The following is a 17456-nucleotide window of genomic DNA, read 5'->3' on the forward strand; positions in this document are numbered from 1 at the left end:
TTGCTTCAGAATGAGAAATTGATGTCAGAGCTCTGCGATATTAACACAGAGATCTGAACCTCTGACATTATATTGATACTTTCTATGACAGAGTGGAAAGCAAGAAGCAAGCTCAGAATTGGCCCCACTGGCCCTTGGCTCAAGAACATTTACCTTAAAACTAAAACAAACTCATAACTCATCATCTATTATACAATACACATTCATTAGAAAAGCTGCCACAACAATGGAACCCAAACTTAACCAAATGGATTTATTAGACACTGATTTGCCTGATCTTTACAAATGTAAAAAAAATCTGGAGTTATAAAGTATCAAAACAAACCTTCAAAATACATTATTTTATGTCCTTTTTTAAAAACAACGGTTCCATAGAAAAGAATTTTTGCTTTCATCCAAGTCTACCATTTGATGCTTCTAAAACTCTAAAACCTACTGTCACTTTCACCTCAGTTAAATATAATTCTGCCAAGAAATTGCAATTAACATCAATTAAAGCACAACTTTCTCTTACAAAAATAAAACACCAAATACAAGCATAATTTGATTACATAACTTCAAGAAATAACTCATTTTCATTGTTGCAATTGCATTCTGATACATAAGAAACCATACGGACTACATCTGGCTCTTCACTGGAATAATCCAACATTTCACTATATAAGAATTTTCATGCCAGGCACAGTGGCTAACGGCTGTAATCCCAGCACTTTGGGAGGCCAAGGCGGGTGGATCACAAGGTCAAGAGATCGAGACCATCCTGGCTAACATGGTGAAACCCTGTCTCTATTAAAAATACAAAAATTAGTTGGGCATGGTGGTGCATGCCTGTAGTCCCAGCTACTCAGGAGGCAGAGGCAGGGGAATCGCTTGAACCCAAGAGGCAGATGTTACAGTCAGCCGAGATCGTACCACTGCACTCCAGCCTGGTGACAGAGCAAGACTCTGTCTCAAAAAAAAAAAAAAAAAAACCAAAAAACAAAAAACAACAAATTTTCATTATGGCCTAATTTGTTATAATGGAATTCTACTACACTATAAAAAGAACTCTTCCAATACAAGAATATGATTAGTTGCTGTAATTTCTGATCTGCTGTAGTAGTAACAAAATTACTGTGTTTGTAATAGTTAAACAGCTTTCAACGGCTTGCTCACATTCACGTTTCTTACTCTTTCTTAACAATATGTTCAGAATATGAAGATTTAGATGATATAATAAGACTAATACTTAATGAAGACTTCATGAAAAAAAGGCCAAGTCTAACCAGTTTTGCCCACAAAGGTTCATATTTCATTCAATTAATAATATTTACTAAACATACTTTCATGAAAATGCCAAAAGTAGTAAGAACATATTATTCAAAAGTGAAGAAGTTGAGAAGCACAAATATTCACAATGTTTTCTGTCATTATAGGTTCATAATAAATGTATGTTGAATTGAATTAAAATCTCTACAAAAATAAACTGTATTATTCTTTGTCATTGTTTATCACTGTCAAAATTCTGAATACTGATTTAAATCTAAGAATCACTTCACTAGCAATTGGGTGGGGGATAAAGGAAGGAAGATTAACCCTTTCAACACAGTTTAACTCTATCTCAGGATTTCTACTCTCACTACAACTGGAGTACATTTGATTTGCTTCATGTTCTGTAGGGCTGCTGTGATCAGTAATGTCATCAGACATTTGAAAAGAAAATGTATTCAGTATGTCATTTTGAAACATACTAGAGTCTGGGAGCCCTTAAGGAAAATGGCATCCGAAATAAAGATCATTATTATTTACAGATAAGTGACTGATACTGTTAGAAACTTAGGATTAGTGATTTTTTTTTTTAAAGGAAAGTCAAGAAACTATCTCAATTTATTTATCTAACTAGGAAAGAAAAATAGCCTATACATTTTTTATTGCTTAAGGGAAAGAGGTGAAGATGGGCATATCACAGAAGAACCAAACCAGCAGCTCTCTGTCTTACAATAGGGCTCTTAGGCTAACTCTACATAAGCAATAGTCAGTAAACTATCAGCTCTTCAAGGGAAGCAGCTGTGGCTACCTCCCAAGTTCTGAGCACTTTCACTGAAGATCTACCAAGTTTGGGGGCCTTCCTCAGATAGTGAGAATGCAAAGATGGGTAAAATATGATCTTCACTATCAAAAACTAAAAGCTAAAAGTATTTCTAAGTATACAGTTCAGTAGTGTTAAGTATATTCACACTGTTGTGCAATCTCCATAACTTTTTCATCTTGTAAAACTGAAACTCTGTCCCCATTAAACAACTTCCCATTTCCCCTACCCCCAGCTCCTGGCAACCACCATTTTACTGTCTCTCTGATTTTTGAATCCTTTCTGTTTCTGTGAGTTTGACTACTCTAAATACCTCATGTAAGTATAATCGCAAAGTGTTTGTGTTCTTGTGACTGGCTTATTTCACTTAGCATAATGTCCTCAAGGTTCATACATGTTGCAACAGGTGTCAAAATTTCCTTCCTTTTTAAGGCTGAATACTATTCCACTGTATATACCACATTTTGTTTATCCATCCGTCAACAGATGCTTCCACCTATTGGCTACTGTATAGAATGCTGCTATGAACATGGGTGTGCAAATATGTCTTTGAGATTCTGCTTTCTTGTTTCTGTTTCTTGAGAAGCAGAATTGGTGGATCATATGGTAATTCTATTTTAACTTTCCGAGGAAACTTCCGTTTTCCACAGTGGCTGTATCATTTTATACTCCAAAATTAGTTTTAATTTAGAGCAAATTAAATTAACTTTTAATTAAACAAATTAAAAAATTAAAATCTTTAAAATAAATAACAGTATTTTGAGGAAAATTAACACAAAAATCCTTAGGTTTAGATTGAGACACAACATCTTCTCCCACCAACTACTTGTGTGGGGAAAAGTCACTGAATGAGACAGTTGTTACTAGACAACAGTGAAAAGTAATTATTATCACTTATTCAGACACTTATCTGGCACTGGTTCAGACATTTAATTGATTTTAAAGATTATACACCTAAAAAATTATTTCCTGTCATTTATTGTCCTGCTTGCAAATACCACCAAATCAGTTTCATGTTAAGAAGCAATGCTTCACAAATTGAAAATTTCAGGATTAAAAATATATAGTACATATATACACATACATAAGCACATACATACAAACACATGCACACACACAGGCATATATATTTCTATTATCAAAGATCAGAAGAGAAATTACCTGATGGTTTCTTCATGATATAGAGAACTAATAACTGGCCCACCAAAACCAGTATTTGCTTCTTTTCCTTTCTTCTCTGGTATCTGTGGGAAGGGGGAAAAAAGGTGAAAAAAAGACAAATAGGTTAAAACAATAGGTATTTAAATCAGTTACAAAATGTTATTTTGCTAAGAAAGACTAAGGATTTTACCCTCAACCATCTCTTCAAACGCTGGTAAAATTTTTAAGGTGGTAACAGAAAGGCAATAGGATTCTCAGGTCATCACAGGAGTGGAATGGGTACCTGGCTGGCAATCTAAGGTATTCCAGTACAACCTTCTGGAGCCACCAAAAAAACAATTCTCCTAGCTGACTGTGAGATGATGTTCAATGTGGTAAATATGGATGTTCAGGTGAGAAAAAGAAAAATAAATCCCAGACATGAAGTGATCAGCAAAATCATATCTAGATTTATAAAATAAAAGTTCCCAAATAAGAAGCTACATTACAGTAAAAGTTCAAATTTAATTATAAAGAAAATGTTTTTGGGTTAAAAAAAAAAAAAGGAAGGAGAAAAGGTAGAAGAGGGATAGGAAAGGAGGTTTATATCTCAAATAAAAGAAAAAAAAAGCAAACTGCACAGAAATACTTTCCAAACTCAAGGATTCAACACGTCTTGCCCCTCTGTGTTCTCAAAACACACCAGAGTAAAATTAACTTAGTAATAAGATTCTTCTAAAACATGTAATGTGGAAGCAATGAACCTGGATAATACTGTCTGCAAGGATCAAAGTGCAACCTCTGCAAAACCCCATGTATTGACAGCTTTTAGTATAGGACACCCTGCAAAAGTCAAAACTCTGATTCCAGACATAAATATTCCTTTAGAATCAAAATTATATTATTATTTAATTTGACTGCAAAAAGACTAGTTTTACTTCAAATAAAATACAGTCAATCCCCATACACATTTTTTCAGTACTTAAGAGAAGTACGAGTTTTTTTTTTTTTTTTTTCTTTTAATTGTTTGTTTCAGTCTGCGGATCACTGGACTGAGGAAAAAGACCCCCTTCCCCGGAGATAGCATATTCTATCTGTTCCTAACACTACTGGGGGAACTAAGGTTTCAAAAAATGTTGTAAATTTTTGAGGAAATGAATCAAGTCAGTTATCAACTTGTAATAACAACAAAGTTATAAAATCAAAGACAACAACTATTAACACGATTAAATGACAAAGTATATAAAGTGTATTAGTATGATGCTAGCAAACAAGAAGCACTAGGTAAATGACAGATTTCTCTGTGCTCTGAGGGCCATTTTTAGAGAATAAATGCTATGAAGAATTTCTGGGATAATGTATTTCTTTATACCAAAAAAAATTAGAGATGATCCCCAACTTACAATGGTTTGATTTATGATATTTTTGACTTATAATGGATTTATCAGTATGTATCCTCATTATAAGTTGAGGAACGTGTACAAAGGGAGAACTTATTTTACTTAATCCAATTATATTCCAAATACATGTTCCATTGATAGGATAAAACTAAAACATACTTGTTGTTCGAGATGATAACTAAATAAATAAAACTAAAAATGAGAAAACTGGATACTAAAGGAAAAAAATAGAGATAGAACCAAGTATGAAGTGGCAAGCATAGCTTCTTAAAAAAGAATGACTCCTAGAAGGTAACAGGGGGAAAATCTAGGTGACACCGGGTTTGGCAATGACTTTTTACATGCAATATCAAAAGTATAATCCATGACAGGCCGGGTGCAGTGGCTCACACCTATAATCCCTGCACTTTGGGAGGGTGAGGCAGGTGGATCTCTTGAGGCCAGGAGTTTGAGACCAGCCTGGCCAACATGACAAAACACCACCTCTACTAAAAACGCAAAAAACTAGCCAGGCATGGTGGTGCGTGCCTGTAGTACCAGCTACCTGGGAGGCTGAAGCACAAGAATTGCTTCAGCCTGGGATGCAGAAGCTGCAGTGAGCCAAGATCATGCCACTGCACTCCAGCCTGGCAACAGAGCAAGATTCTGTTTCAAAAAAAAAAAAAAAAATTATAATCCATGAGAGAAAAAAATTGATTAGTAGGTCTTTATTAAAATTGAAAATTTCTGCTCTGTGAAAGATACTGTTCAGACAATGCAATGACCAGCCATAAACTGAAAAAAAATTTGCAAAACACATATCTAATAAAAGACTGGTATCCAAAATATTCAAAGAATTCTTAAAACTCAACACTAAGAAAATAAGTTACCCAATGAAAAATGAGTAAAAGATCTAAATAGACAACTTACCAAAGAAGATACAGAGATAGCAAATAAGCAAGTGACAAGATGTTTAAACATCATGTCATTAAAGAAATGCAAACGAAAACAAAAATAAGAAACCACTACACACCTATTGGAATGGCTAAAATCCAATATGTCCTTAAATAGATTAATAAACAAATGATACACCCATAAAATAGGATATTATTCAGCAACACAAAGAAATGAGCTATTCTAGGTTAACTAAGAAAAAAGAAGAGTCAAATAACTCAGAAATGAAAGTGGAGATATTACAATTAATGCCACAGAAATACAAAGAATCATAAGAGATAACTACGAACAATTATATGCCAAAAAACTGGATAACCTAGAAGAAATGAATAAATTCCTGGAAACATATAATCTACCATGACTGAATCACGAAGAAATTAAAAATCTGACAGACCTATCACCAAGAAAGAGAGTGCATCAGTAACAAAAAAAAAAACTTTCCAACAAAGCCCAGAACCAGACCACTTCACTGGAGAATTCTATCAAATATTTAAACAAGAATTAACACCAATCCTCTTCAAACATCAAAATAAATAAAGAAAAGGGAACACTTCTAACTCATTTTATGAGGCCTTGTCCTCATATCAAAGCCAAAAATACTACAAGAAAACTAAAACCAATATCCCTGATGAATATTAATCCAAAAAATCAACTAAATATTAATAAACTGAATTTAACATTACATTAAAAGGATTATTCATCATGATCAAGTGGGATTTATTCCTGGAATGCAAAGATGGTTCAATATACAAAAATCAATCATATAACACAGCATATTAACACAATGAAGGACAAAACGCACATGATCATCTCAATTGATACAGAAAAAGCATCTGACAAAATTCAACATGTGTTCATGATAAAAACACTAAACTAGGAATAGAATAAAACTACCTCAACACAATAAAGGCTATATATAAAAAGGCCACAGCTAACAACATCCTCAGAGGTGAAAAACTGAAAGCTTTCTTTCTAAGATCAGGAACAAGGCAAGGATATCCATTCTCATCGCTTCTTTTCAAGGTGGTATCCAAGCCAGAGCGATCAGACAAGAAATAAAAGGCATTTGTGGTGTTATGCTGTGTGTGTGTGTGTGTGTGTGTGTGTGTGTGTGTGTGTGTACAGAGAGAGAGAGAGAGTGTGCACAAAAGAGATTTGTTTTGGTCCATGGTTCCTGGCTTCTAACTCCTATTGCCCTTGTTACAGACTTTCGTTACATAATTAGGTGTGTCAGGCCTCAGGAGCAAGCCTCAGGAAAGAGAATCTATGGGACTTTCTCCTGCCCTCCTTTTACCTGCCCCAAGTTACCCTTTCTGATGGTGGGTCACAATCCCGAGAGAGAGTCCTGCCCTATACCCTAGGGGAAGGAATACTGACATCATGAAACCCAAGAGGAATGGGTGCTGGGAGCTTGGGGATAGTGAAACACATGGAGGTTTCTGGAGGGTGGCATGCCCACAGAGGTCATGAAAGCGCCATGTCCCTTCCTCCATGCCTCACCCTACACATCTCCTTGTAAACCAAAATAAAGTTCTAAGCCCTACAACCATCTGGATGAACCCCTCCTCTCAGCTAAGGTTTCTCCAAAGAAACCTGAAAAACTAGTTCAGGCCATGATGGGAAGTCGGGGTCTGGACATGCCTCATTATACTTTCCTCCCTTTAGCATTCAGGAACAACTGACCGGCATTAACATTAAAACAGAGATCTCACAACTGACAAAAAAGACTCTTTGTATCAATAAGATATCAAATTCCAACCTGACTCTAGTATAGCATCACATGACAGAGAGCAGACCCTGGAAGAAATCAAAATATTTTACCCCAAAATATATTTGACATATTTTGAAATGGCCCTGCAAAGTCATCTCTTAAAAGGGAAATTTTACATTATGTAAAGAATCCTCTTCCCTTTCCAGGTCTTTTTCTGATCCTAAAGAGATTAGCTGAGAGATCTGAAGAATCTTTTAAAGATCTGAATAGGAAACAACTGTCATCTATTGCATCTAACAGTGGCCACCTATGAGACTTCATCTATATAGTAAGAACCTTGGTCTCCACAAACCCTTAACTCAGATATTCCTTTCTATTAATTCCAAGCTTTTAGATAATAACTTAACTCTCAGCCAACTGCCAATCAGAAAATCTTTGAATCTACCTATGATAAGTCACTGCTTCGAGTTGTCCTGTCTTTCCAGACCAAACCAATGTGTACCTCATATGTATTAATAAACTAGGAATAGAATAAAACTACTTCAACACGCCATAGCCGCCACCGAGCCTGCCGCCAGTGCCTCTAAGCAGAAGGTGGTTGTGCCACCCACGAATGCCAATCTTGGCAAATCTGCCAGGGATGTCTTCACCAAGGGTTATGGATTTGGCTTAATAAAGTTTGATTTGAAAACAAAATCTGAGAATGAATTGGAATTTACAAGCTCAGGCTCAGCCAACCCTGAAACCACCAAAGTCATGGGCAGTCTGGAAACCAAGTACAGATGGCCTGAGTACGGCCTGACGTTTACAGAGAAATGGAACACCGACAATACACTAGGCACCGAGATTACAGTGCAAAGTCAGCTTGCACGTGGTCTGAAGCTTACCTTCGATTCATCCTTCTCACCTAATACTGGGGGAAAAAAAGCTAAAATCAAGACAGGGTACAAGTGGAAGCACATTAACCTGGGCTGCGACATGGATTTCAACATTGCTGGGCTTTCCATCTGGGGTGCTCTGGTGCTGGGTTACGAGGGCTGGCTGGCCGGCTACCAAACGAATTTTTTTTTTTTTTTGAGATGGAGTCTCACTCTGTCGCCCAGGTTGGAATGCAGTGGCAGGATCTCAGCTCACTGCAATCTCTGCCTCCTGGGTTCATGCCATTCTCCTGCCTCAGCCTCCCAAGTAACAGGCGCCTGCCACCACACCCAGCTAATTTTTTTTTTTTTTTTTTTTTTTTTTTTTTAGTAGAGACGGGGTTTCACCGTTAGCCAGGATGGTCTCGATCTCCTGACCTCGTGATCCACCCGCCTTGGCCTCCCAAAGTGCTGGGATTACAAGCATGAGCCACCACGCCTGGCCCGGATGAATTTTGAGACTGCAAAGTCCCGAGTAACCCAGAGCAACTTTGCAGTTGGCTACAAGACTTATGAATTCCAGCTTCACACTAATATGAATGACGGGACAGTTTGGCAGCTCCATTTACCAGAAGGTGAACAGGAAGTTGGAGACCGCTGTCAATATCGCCTGGACAGCAGGAAACAGTAACACGCACTTCAGAATAGCAGCCAAGTATCAGATTGACCCTGACACCTGCTTCTCGGCTAAAGTGAATAACTCCAGCCTGACAGGTTTAGGATACACTCAGACCCTAAAACCAGGTATCGAATTGACACTGTCAGCTCTTCTGGATGGCAAGAACGTCAATGCTGGTGGCCACAAGCTTGGTTTAGGCCTGGAATTTCAAGCATAAATGAATACTGTAAAATTGTTTAATTTTAAACTATTTTGCAGCATAGCTACCTTCAGAATTTACTATATCTCTTAATGTTGTATGTCTGGAATGCAAGTATTGCTAAATATGTTAGACCTCCAGGTTAAAGATGATTCAGCTTTAAGATGTTACCCTTTCAGAGGTACAGAAGAAAACCATTTCCAAAAAAGGTCCTTTCAGTGGTAGACTTGGGGGTAACCTGGTGGCCCATTTGAGATATCAGGTTTCTTTTTTATCTAGAAATGGCTGCAAGTGGAAGCTGATAATATGTAGGCACTTTGTAAATTCATATTGAGTAAATGAAAGAAATTGTGATTTCCTGAGAATCAAACCTTGGTTATCTAACCCTAATTGATGAGAAGCTCACTGCTTGATGGTGTGTACAAACTCACCTGAATGGGATTTTTTTTAGACAGATCTTCATGACCTGTTCCCACCCCAGTTCATCGTCACCTCTTTTACACCAAAACGTCTGCAGAGTGGTGTGGTCACGTTTCTTTTGTGCCATTTTGGGGTGGAGAGGGTGGATGTGATAAAGCCAATAATTCAGGACTTATTCCTTCTTGCGTTGTGTTTTTTTTGCCCTTGCATCAGAGTATGAAATAGCTTCCAGGAGCTCCAGCTATAAGCTTAGAAGTGTCTGTGTTATTGTAATCACATGGTGACAACACTCAGAATCTAAATTGGACTTCTGTTGTATTCTCACCACTCAATTTGTTTTTTAGCAGTTTAATGGGTACATTTTAGAGTCTTCCATTTTGTGTGGAATTATTTCCTCCCCTTCAAATGCTGTAATTAACATCACTTTTAAAAAGCTTGAATATTGAAAGCTCAAAAACAAAAACAAAAAAAAACTACCTCAACACAATAAAGGCCATATATGAAAAGGCCACAGTTAACAACATACTCAGTGGTGAAAAACTGAAAGCTTTCCTTCTAAGATCAGGAACAAGGCAAGGATATCTATTCCCATCACTTCTATTCAAGATGGTATCCAGGCCAATGTTAATGCTATCATAGCTCCCTAAAGGATATAAAATCAAGCTGTAACCCCATCAGCTTGGGTACATGTTCTCAAGACCTCCTGAGGCTGTGTCATGGGTCATGGCCTTCACATTTGGTGCAGAATAAATCTCTTCAAATACTTTGCAGTTTGGCTTTTTTTCCTCGACATCTTCATCTGCATCCTTTATAATAAACTGGCAAATGTGTTTCCCTGAGTTCTGTGAGCTACTCCAGAAATTTGGTTGAACCCAAAGAGGGGGTCATGGGAACCCCAACTTGAAGCCAGTTGGTAACAAATTTTGGAGAACGGGGCTTGTGACTGGTCAAGGGGTGGGAGGCAGTCCTGCTGACTGAGCCCTCAACCTGTGGAATCTGACACTATCTTTAGGCACCTAGTGTCAGAACTGATTAGGAGGATACCCAATTGGTGTCTGCTGCAGAACTGCTCACATAGTGTTGGGGAGAAATCCCCACGTATTTGGTCACAGAAGTCTTCTGTTGTTGTAGTGGTATAAGAGCAGAGGAAAAACACGGTTTGAAAGTTTTTCCTAAAATGGCATCCAAATTGGAAAGGAAGAGGTAAAATTATCTGTTCACAGACAACAGGATTTTATATGTAAAAAAATCGTAAAGATTCCACCCAATCTGTTATTTAGCAAAGTTGCAGGATACAAAATCGTCACACAAAAATCAGGTTAGGTCTGACAGAGACAGACAACAAATGAATAAGTTTTCCAATATTAAAACCTAGAGCATTATGAAAAAAAAAAAACAGGTCTGGGAAGAAGGTTATAATTTGGAATAAGATGGTTGGGGAAAGCCTTCTAGAGAATGCCCTTTGAATAAAGACAAAGGAAGTGAAGAAGTGAGTCTTGCAGATATCTGGAGTAGATTGTTCCAGTCATAGGAAAAAGCCAGTGCAAAGGCCCTATGATGAGGGTATGCACAGAATGTTAGAGTAAGGGTCCCCAAACCCTGGGACGCAGGCCAGTAGCAATACACGGCCTGTTAGGAACCTGGCCGCACAGGAGGAGATGAGCAGCAGTTGAGCAAGCATTACCACCTGAGCTCCACCTCCTGTCAGATCAGCAATAGCATTAGAGTCTCACAGGACTGTGAAGACTATTGTGAACTGCACATGTGAGGGGTCTAGGTTACGCACTCCTTATGAGAATCTAACTAATGCCTGATGATCTGAGTGAAACGGTTTAATCCTGAAACCATCCCCCTCCAACCCCGGCCCCCTAACCCCTGCTGCAGAAAAACTGTCTTCCACTAAATCAGTCCCTGGTGCCAAAAAGGGTGGGGACTGCTGTGTTAGAGAACTTAAAATGTTTCTGTCCTTTGCCTACTCTATTTAAGGTACAGGGTGTCTTAAATAGAATAGCCAAAGGACATAACCATTTAAGAAGCAAGAAGACAAGGTTGTTCATGAGACAATCATAGTTTCTATTGGTGTCATTCATTGACTTTCTTAATGTGAAACAGACAATTGGGAAGAGATAGCTACGTTCTACTTGGTAATTATTTGCTGTGAAATAAAGACTACTAATTAAGAGTTATGTGGTAGTTCAAAAATATTAAGTATAGTTCTTTTATTTTATTTAGCCTTCTTTTTAAAGCAGGTTTAGGTTTACAGAAAAATGAACAAAAAATAGGGTTATCTCATACCTCTCACATGTATACACCTCCCCCACTCACTGCCCCCATCACTAACATCTTGCATTGAGTGACACATTTGTTACAGCTGATAAGCCTATGTTAATACACTATTATTAATGAAAGTCCATAGTTTACATTAGGGTTCACTCTTGTGTTGAACATTCTATGGGTTTGACAAACATATAACGACATGTCCCCACCACTGCAGTACCATTCAGAATAGTTTCACTGCCCTAAAAATCCTGTGCTCTACCTATTCACCCTTCCCTCCCTCCCTACTCTCCTCTATACTCTGAACCCACGGCAACTAGTGATCTTTTCACTGCCTCGTTTTACTCTTTCCAGAATGTCAAATGATTAGACTCATACAGTACGCAGCCTTTTCAGATTGGCTTCTTTCACTTAGCATTATGCATCTAAGGTTCCTCCATGTCTTTTCATGGTCTAATAGCTAATTTCTTTTTAAAAATTTTAAATTGTTGTAAACATAAGATTTACCATTTTAACCATTTTTGGTATTTAACTCAGTAGTGTTAACTATATGCTCCTTCCCCTGGCCCAAAACACAAGATTTTTCTTGAATCTTTACCGTAAATGGGATTCTGGGAGGTAAAACCTACCAAAGTGGAAGGCCCTACTAAGACTGGGGAGGGGCCGGGTGCAGGGGCTCACGCCTGTAATCCCAGCACTTGGGGAGGCCGAGGTGGGTGGATCACAAGGTCAGAAGATTGAGACCATCCTGGCTAACACAGTGAAACCCCGTCTCTACTAAAAATACAAAAAAAAAAAAAAAAAAAAAAAAATTAGCCAGGCGTGGTGGCGGGCACCTGTAGTCCCAGTTACTCGGGAGGCTGAGGCAGGAGAATGGTGTGAACCCAGGAGGCAGAACTTGCAGTGAGCCAAGATCACGCCACTGCACTCCAGCCTGGGTGACACAGTGAGACTTCATCTCAAAAAAAAAAAAAAAAAATACTGGTGAGGAGTTTTTGACTCCCTAGTCTACACTCAGCCTCGAGTAATTCATCCGTTACCATTGAAGTGTTTCTACCAGTTTACAGCCCAAGCATCTTCTGTTATCTTGGTTATGATTCTCTGTATTCACATGTCTTTCCAGTTTTGGGGATGGCAGTTTGAACTGGTACCTCAATCTCTGATGGATCTAGAACAGTCTTTGATTTTCAGTTTGGTCAGATTACTGTTATTGTTAAGGACAGGAGTGGTAACTTGCAGGTTCTTCATATGTTGAGGCTGAAACTGGAAGTTCAGTGATCTTTTAAAGAGATTTCAAAATTTAAAAAAAGTCTTTAAATTTACCCATATATTTAGCACTTCCAGGACTCTTCATGCCTTTATGGAGGTCCAAATTTCCATCTTACATAATTTTCCTTTCATGTGAAGTTCCTTTAAAATTTACTATAGTTCAGTTCAGTTGGCAATGAATTACCTGCTTTTGTTTATTTGGAAAAAGTTTTTATTTATTTATTTTTATTTTTTAGATGAAGTCTCACTCTGTGGCCCAGGCTGGAGTGCAGTGGTGCAATCTCAGCTCACTACAACCTCTGCCTCCAAGCGATTCTCCTGCTTCAGTCTCCGAAGTAGCTGGGATTACAGATGCCCAACAGGACGCCCAGCTAATTTTTGCATTTTTAGTAGAGATGGGGTTGCAATGTGTTGTTCCGCCTGGTCTCGAACTCCTGACCTCAAGTGATCTGCCCGTCTCAGCCTCCTAAAGTGTTGGGATTACAGGCGTGAGCCACCAGATCTAGCCTTGAAAAGTCTTTATTTCACATTTACTTCTTTTTGTATTGACATGAGATTCACATAAAATTAACCAGTTCAACATGTACAATTGAATGACATTTAATACGTTCACAATATTGTGCAACCAATTCCATCTAGTTCCACAACACACTTGTTATTCCCCCCCAAAAGCCTTGAACCCACTAAGCAGTCACTCCCCATTCCCCTCTCCCCCAAACCTTTAGCCTTGAACCCACCAAGCAGTCATTCCCCATTCCCCTCTCCCCCAAACCTTTAGCCTTGAACCCACTAAGCAGTCACTCCCCATTCCCCTCTCCCCCAAAACCTTGGCAACACCAATCTGCTTTCTGTCTCTATGGATTTAACCATTCTGGATATTTCATATAAACTGAATCATACACTATGTAATCTTTTACGTCTGGCCTCTTTCACTTGGTTTAATGTTTTCAAGGCTCATCTATATTATAGCATGTATCGGTTCTTCATTCCTTTTTATGATTAATAGTCTATTATATGTATATACCAATACCAAATTTTGCTTATCCACTCATCAGTTAATGGACATTTGGGTTGTTTGCACTTTTGGCTATTGTGAATACTGCTGCTATGATCATTTGTATACAGGTATTTGAGTACCAAATTACCCAGCAATTCCATTCCTGTATATACCCAAAAGAACTGGTAATTCTATTTTTAACTTTTTGAGGAACCACCAAACTGTCTTTCATGGCAGCTGCACCATTGTACAGTCCTAGCAGCAATCTACGAGAGTTTCAATGTCTCTACATCCCTGCCAAAACTTATTATCTTTTTTATTGCGGACACCCTACTGGGTATGAAGTGGTCCTGTTGAAAATCAACTGACTATAAACTCAAGAGTTCATTTCTGCACTCTCAATTCTTTTCCATATGTCTATCCTTATACTAGTACCATACTGTTTTAATTACTGTAGCTTTATAGTAAATTTTGAAATTGCAAAGTTTGAATCCTCTAGTTTTGCTCTTTTTCAATACTTTGACTATTTGAGGCCCTTTGCAATTCCATATAAATCAGATTGACTTGAACAGTGCTGCCATCTAAATAAAATTAAATCTTCCAATCCATGAACACAAGATGAATTTCCACTAACTTAGGTCTTCTTTAATTTCCTTCAGCAATATAGTTTTCAGTATAAAATCTTTCACATCCTTGGTTAAAATTCCCTGTTTTTTTTTTTTTTTATTCTTTTGAAGGCTATTGTAAATGGAATTTTTTTGTTTGTTTCCATTTCAGAGTATCCGCTGATGGTCTAAAGAACACAATGATTTCTGCATGCTGATTTTATGATCTTATATCTTGCAACTTTGCTGAATTAATGTATTAACTCTAGCGGTGTCTTTGTGGATTCTCTGGATTTTCTATATACTGTGTAGGATCATGTCACTGATTACCATTTTTATTTCCTCCTTTCCAATTTGATGCTGTTTCTTTATTTTTCTTGTGTAATTGCTCTGGCTAGAATTTATGTATACAATGTTGAACAGGAGTGGTGAAAGCAAGCATCCTTGTCCTATTCCTGATCTACCTCTGGGTTTTTCATAAATACCCATTATGTTAAGTAAAGTTTACCTTCATTTTTGAAAGCTATTATATCTTAACTGAGTATAGAATTATAGGTTGATCGTCTTTTCCTTTTGTTGTCAACCTATTGACTTCAGACTTCTGAAAAGAAGTCTGCTGTAGTTCTACCTTGTTTATCTTTATCATGTTTTCTGTCTGCTTTTTTCTCTTTTTCACTTGCTTCAACAATTTGTTATGTATCATATGGTTTCATTACATTTCTTCTGCATGGGGTTCATTGAGCTTCTTGGATCTATGGGTTTATGGCAGTGACTCTCAACTAGGGGCACTTTTTTTTTCTGCCATCTCCATCCACAGATATTTGGCATGTCTGGGGCAATTTTTTAGCTGTCACACTATGCAGTGCTATTGACATCTAGTGAATAGAGACCAGAGTCACTGCTAAATGTCCTACAATGTACAGGATACCCTCTATAAAGAAGAATTTTCTGGCCCAGAATATCAATGGAGCAAAGATTGAAAAACTCTGGTTTATAGTTTATCAACTGTTGGAAATTTCAGCCATTATTAACTAAATTTTGTTTCTGCCTTCTCTCACATTTTTTCTCCTTTCTGGGTCTCCAATTATATGAATGCTACATTGCTTTATATTTTCCCACAGCTCATTGAAGTTCTGTTCTTTTTTTGTTCAGTCTTTTTATGCTCTGTGCTTCATTTTGATTAGTTTCACTTGCTCCATCTTCGAGCTTCAAGTTCACTGATCTTATGCAATGTCTAATCTGCTGTTAATCATATCCAGTATATTTTTTACTTCAGATATTATATTTTTCCCTATCTAAAAGTTCCATTTGATATTTTTGTATCTTCCATTTCTCTCTACATATGTTCATGTTTTCCTCTACTTTCTTGAATACATAGCATATATTTGTAAAGTAAGTGTTTTCATGTCCTTGCCTGTTATTTTATCATCTTTATCATTTCCACCATCTACTTTTATTGACAGGTTTTTCTCCTGGGTCATATTTTCCTGCCCCCACTTTTTTTTTTTCCTTTTTGGCAAGCTTTAAAGACCTTTACTGTAAGCAAGGCATTGTAATAAATTTTACATTCTTGCTTGCTGGATTTTGTTGTGTTCCTTTAAATTATGTTGGACTTTGTTTTGGCATGCATTAAGTTACTTGGAATTAGTCTGATCCTTTTGAGGCTCAATTTTAAGCAGTGTTAAGGCAAGGGCAAAGCAGCCATTGATATAGCATTTAATTTAGCACAGCTACTGAAGTGAAACCCTTCTGAGGCCTCTACCATATGCCCCACATATTACGTTTTCATTCTACTCCTGACTGGTAGGAAACAAAATATTCTCAGTCCTATGTCAGCTCCAGAAATTGGCCTACTGCTTTCTGATGTTTCTTTCCCCAGCCTGTTATTAATAGTTTCCTCTTACACATGCATAGATTAGTATTCAGCCAAAGGGACCCCTCTGCAGACCTCTGGAACTGTCAACACAGGATCATCCTCTCTGGTATTCAGCCCTGCAAATTCTAGTTCAAACTGGTGAGACTGCCAGGCCATTTTGGGATCCCCCTCCTTGCAGCCTGGAAAATGCTGCCAGGTAATAAATGGATGCACCTGCAAGGCACAGCTTGTTTTTTTGTTTTGTTTTGTTTTTAGATGAAGTCTCACTCTGTCGCCCAGGCTGGAGTGCAGTGGTGCGATCTTGGCTCCCTGAAAGCTCCGCCTCCTGGGTTCACACCATTCTCCCGCCTCAGCCTCCTGAGTAGCTGGGACTACAGGCACCCGCCACCATGCCTGGCTAATTTTTTATTTTTTATTTTTTATTTTTAGTAGAGACGGGGTTTCACCGTGTTAATCAGGATAGTCTCGATCTCCTGACCTCGTGATCTGCCTGCCTCGGCCTCCCAAAGTGCTGGGATTATAGGTGTGAGCCATCGCGCCCGGCCATTTCCCTTCTTTTGTAACTTTACACTACTTATAATACAATGTCTGAAAATTACTGTTTCATCCAGTAATTTTAGCCATGCATCTGGTTTTCTTCTTGTTTTTGGCAAAAGGGTAAATCTCGTCCCTATTACTCCACCATTCCCAGGAACATAAGTCCTACAAACATTAATTTTAAACCCAGCATAATATTCCATGCAGTAATGTAATATAATTTACTTAAGCATTATCTAACAGTTGTACATTAGGTTATTTTCACTTTTTCACTCATAAACAGACATAATGAATATTTTTAAATATAAGAAATAAAGTACTTTTAGGCCACTGCACTCCAGTCTGGGCGACAGAGTGAGATTCTGTCTCTCCAAAAAAAAAAAAACAAAGAAAGTACTTTTAATTAAAATCTTAAAAAAAAAAAAACTGACCACATAATCTGATTATGATATATCCTAAATACATTCCCCTTTCCTGGGATTAGTTCC

At 37.8% G+C, this 17456-nt stretch overlaps 1 protein-coding gene and 1 pseudogene across 6 annotated transcripts in view; one reads left to right on the top strand and one right to left on the bottom strand.

Annotated features, from left to right (window-relative positions):
* The window catches only part of ACBD6 (acyl-CoA binding domain containing 6), a 236353-nt gene that overhangs the window by 164646 nt on the left and 54251 nt on the right, over nucleotides 1-17456 (bottom strand). For all 6 annotated transcript variants that reach the window (XR_010117664.1, XR_010117663.1, XM_063627554.1 and 3 more), the window contains exon 4: nucleotides 3230-3312. Coding sequence is in view for 4 of the 6 variants with exons in the window: in XM_063627554.1 (XP_063483624.1) it covers nucleotides 3230-3312 (83 nt within the window). In the remaining 2 variants the exon portion in view is untranslated. The remainder of the gene's footprint in view (nucleotides 1-3229; nucleotides 3313-17456) is intronic.
* LOC129469084 (voltage-dependent anion-selective channel protein 1-like) lies at nucleotides 641-9208 on the top strand (annotated as a pseudogene).

Source organism: Symphalangus syndactylus, chromosome 12 (genome assembly GCF_028878055.3).
Source record: "Symphalangus syndactylus isolate Jambi chromosome 12, NHGRI_mSymSyn1-v2.1_pri, whole genome shotgun sequence".
In the NCBI taxonomy this organism is placed as follows: Eukaryota; Metazoa; Chordata; class Mammalia; order Primates; family Hylobatidae; genus Symphalangus; species Symphalangus syndactylus.